Consider the following 3,065-nt stretch of genomic DNA (forward strand, 5'->3'; position numbering starts at 1 on the left):
CTATTAGTATAAAATAGTTTTATATGCATATTTAATTATATATTTTAACATCGATAAAAATAATTATTTTTTTATATTAACTTCATAAATAATTTTTATAATATTTATCACATGAGGAGTCAGATTAATTAGCAAGTTAGTTACACACTTTGCAGTTTTGGAAAGGTTTGTTATACAGCTGTTAATAGTGGTGAACGGTTAGTTAGCAAATTTAGTTAAGGAAGTATATATAGTAGATGGAGTAATTAGAGTTTTGAATTTTTGCTCTTGTAAGTCTCATTTTTCTTGCCTCAGTCAGAAGTAACTTGCTTTTGATCTAGGGCTTCCTCTGTAAACTCTCTTTGTTCTTGAACCTTCCCTCTCTCTGAACTAACATTTCCACATGGTGCGGTGAGCGTGGAAGGGAGAAAGAAGGAATCAACAGCGAAAATTGGAAGGAGCATTGAGCAGAACCAGAATCCTTGAAGATTCAAACCATGGATCGCGACTCAGCATCCTCAGGCAACTCAGCATCGTCATTTTCGCCGATTGACGTTCAAACGCTCGCGAATCTGGTGAATCAGATCAATATCTTGCAAAGTCATAACAGAACAGCGATGAATCCATCTCTGGATCCTACAAGTCCGTATTTCCTTCATCCTGGAGAAAGTCCAGGTACACCATTAATCTCTACAATTCTTGGAACGAACAACTATCATCTTTGGGAAAGAGCGATGTGGCGTGCGTTGAGATCGAAGAACAAAGTAAAATTCATAGATGGCTCAATTGAGAAACCAGAAAGTAGTGATTATTTGTTTGAAGCGTGGGAAAGGTGCAATACCTATGTGATTTCATGGATAAGCCTATCTTTGAGTTCAGAAATTGCTCAAAGTGTGCTATGGATCGATTCAGCCATGGAGCTTTGGAAGGAGCTACAACACAGGTATCAACAAGGTGATATCTTCAGAATTGCTGAGCTAGAAGAAGAGTTATTCGCTGTGAAGCAAGGTGATCTCTCGATCACGGGATACTACACGAAATTGAAAAGAATTTGGGAAGAATTGGATAACTATCGCCCAATCCCTCAGTGCTCTCACTGTAGAGGAAGATGCAATTGTGAATACAGCGTGGTTAGAGGATACAAAGAGGATTCTTGTGTCGTGAGGCTCCTAAGGGGGCTGAATGAACAATTCTCCACTGCGAGACCACAGCTCATGATGACAAAGCCACTGCCAGGTATAGATGAAGCATTTTCTTTGTTGCTGCAACAAGAAAGGCAACTGAACGCGGGTGAGATGGTAGAAGACAGAATTTTAATGGCAAATTCTGGAGGTTTTAGAGGAAGAGGCAGAGGCAGATCAGGAATTGGAAGAGGAAATTCTGGAAGAGGTGGAAGAAACTCAAGGTACTGCACTTTTTGTGGCAAGAATGGTCATTTGGTGGATGTTTGTTATAGGAAACATGGATTTCCCCCACACTTGAAAAATGGAGGCAGTGGGAATGCAATCAATAATGTGATAGCTGATGAGAACAGTGATGAAATCAGCAATGAAATCCAAAAGGATAGTGAAGCAAATTCGAAGTTTGATTTTAATTCAGAACAAAGAGAAGCACCAAGTGTCTGTTTGAACCAACAGGATGCACAACCAAGGCATAGCATTAACCAGATCTATACCACAACTCTTCCATCCAATGAAGGTATTTCATACATCATGTCTCTTTCAGTATTTTCTCCAGGTTCCTGGGTAATTGACTCAGGGGCTACTAATCATGTTGCTTTTTCAACTAAGTCCTTTCAAACTCTTGAAGAAATTAAACCTGTTTTGATAAATATGCCAGATGATTCACACACCATAGCCAAATTAGCAGGAAAGGTGATGTTTTCAGACCAGTTTTTCTTGAACCATGTGTTTTCATACCAAACTTTAAGTTTAATCTGATTGCTGTGTCAAAGTTGACTAAAGATTTAAAATGCAAATTGGTTTTTGATGAGGATAATTGTGAAATTCAGGACAAAGCTACCACGAAGATTATTGGTGTAGCTGAACAAAGAATGGGACTCTATGCATTTAAAAGTCTAATTCCTGTTCCAGCTACACATAACAACATTGCGCATGCATCTGCACTCACAACACACATCTCACAACCCTCACAAACTGCTGAAAGCACTCTGTGGCATCTCAGACTTGGGCACCTGCCAAATGAGAGAATAAATGTAATGAAAAGGGACTATGAGTTCCTGAAAAACACAAATTGCAATAAACCTTGTGATCCGTGTCACTATGCTAAACAAAAAAGATTACCATTTCCAATAAGACTTACAAAATCAGAAAAATTGTTTGACATAGTGCACATGGATATATGGGGACCTATAGGTACAGCAACTTTGTCAGGTCATAGATATTTTTTGACAGTAGTTGAAGATAAAAGTAGGTTCACTTGGTTGTTCTTCATGAAAACCAAGAGTGAAACTGGAATTTTAATTCAGAATTTTGTAAACATGATTGAGACACAATTTGATACAAGAATAAAATGCATTAGGTCAGAGAATGGACCTGAATTTAAACTTTTAAAATTTTTTGCTTCAAAAGGAATTTTGCATCAAACTTCTTGTGTTGAGACTCCTCAACAAAATGGCATTGTGGAGAGGAAACATCAACATATCTTGACTGTCACAAGAGCTTTGTTGTTTCAGTCTAACTTGCCAAAACGTTTTTGGAATTTTGCAGCAGCACATGCGATTCATTTGATTAATAGGATTCCAAGTGCATTGCTGAAAAACACTTCACCTTATCAAATTTTAAAAGGAAAGTTACCAGACTTGGGTTATTTGAAGGTCTTTGCGTGCTTGGTTTATGCCTCAACGCTGAACGCTCGCAGATCCAAATTGGATGGAAGAGCAAAGAAGTGTGTGTTTCTAGGATATCAAAGTGGAGTTAAGGGTTACATCTTGTATGATTTAAATGAAAAGAAGATATTCTTATCTAGAGACACATACTTCTATGAGCATGAATTTCCCTTTCTATCATATTTCAACAATGGCAATAACCAAGTATCTGACACTATGACACTAACTCCAAAACCAA

General features: G+C 37.7%; 1 protein-coding gene across 1 annotated transcript; it reads left to right on the plus strand.

Annotated features, from left to right (window-relative positions):
* The first annotated feature begins 216 nt into the window (after positions 1-216).
* Positions 217-2,516, plus strand: LOC112789078 (uncharacterized). The gene is made up of 2 exons (XM_025830829.3): positions 217-1,677; positions 1,991-2,516. The coding sequence occupies exons 1-2, from the start codon at positions 477-479 to the stop codon at positions 2,023-2,025; spliced, it is 1,236 nt and encodes a 411-aa protein (XP_025686614.2). The 5' UTR covers positions 217-476; the 3' UTR covers positions 2,026-2,516.
* The last annotated feature ends 549 nt before the right edge of the window (positions 2,517-3,065 follow it).

Source organism: Arachis hypogaea, chromosome 3, assembly GCF_003086295.3.
Source record: "Arachis hypogaea cultivar Tifrunner chromosome 3, arahy.Tifrunner.gnm2.J5K5, whole genome shotgun sequence".
Classification (NCBI taxonomy): domain Eukaryota; kingdom Viridiplantae; phylum Streptophyta; class Magnoliopsida; order Fabales; family Fabaceae; genus Arachis; species Arachis hypogaea.

Coding starts and splice junctions, on each gene's coding strand:
- LOC112789078 (XM_025830829.3), top strand. CDS start 477: ATGGATCGCGACTCAGCATCCTCAGGCAACTCAGCATCGTCATTTTCG. Junction 1,678..1,990: donor AACTCTTCCATCCAATGAAG/GTATTTCATACA, acceptor TGTGAAATTCAG/GACAAAGCTACCACGAAGAT.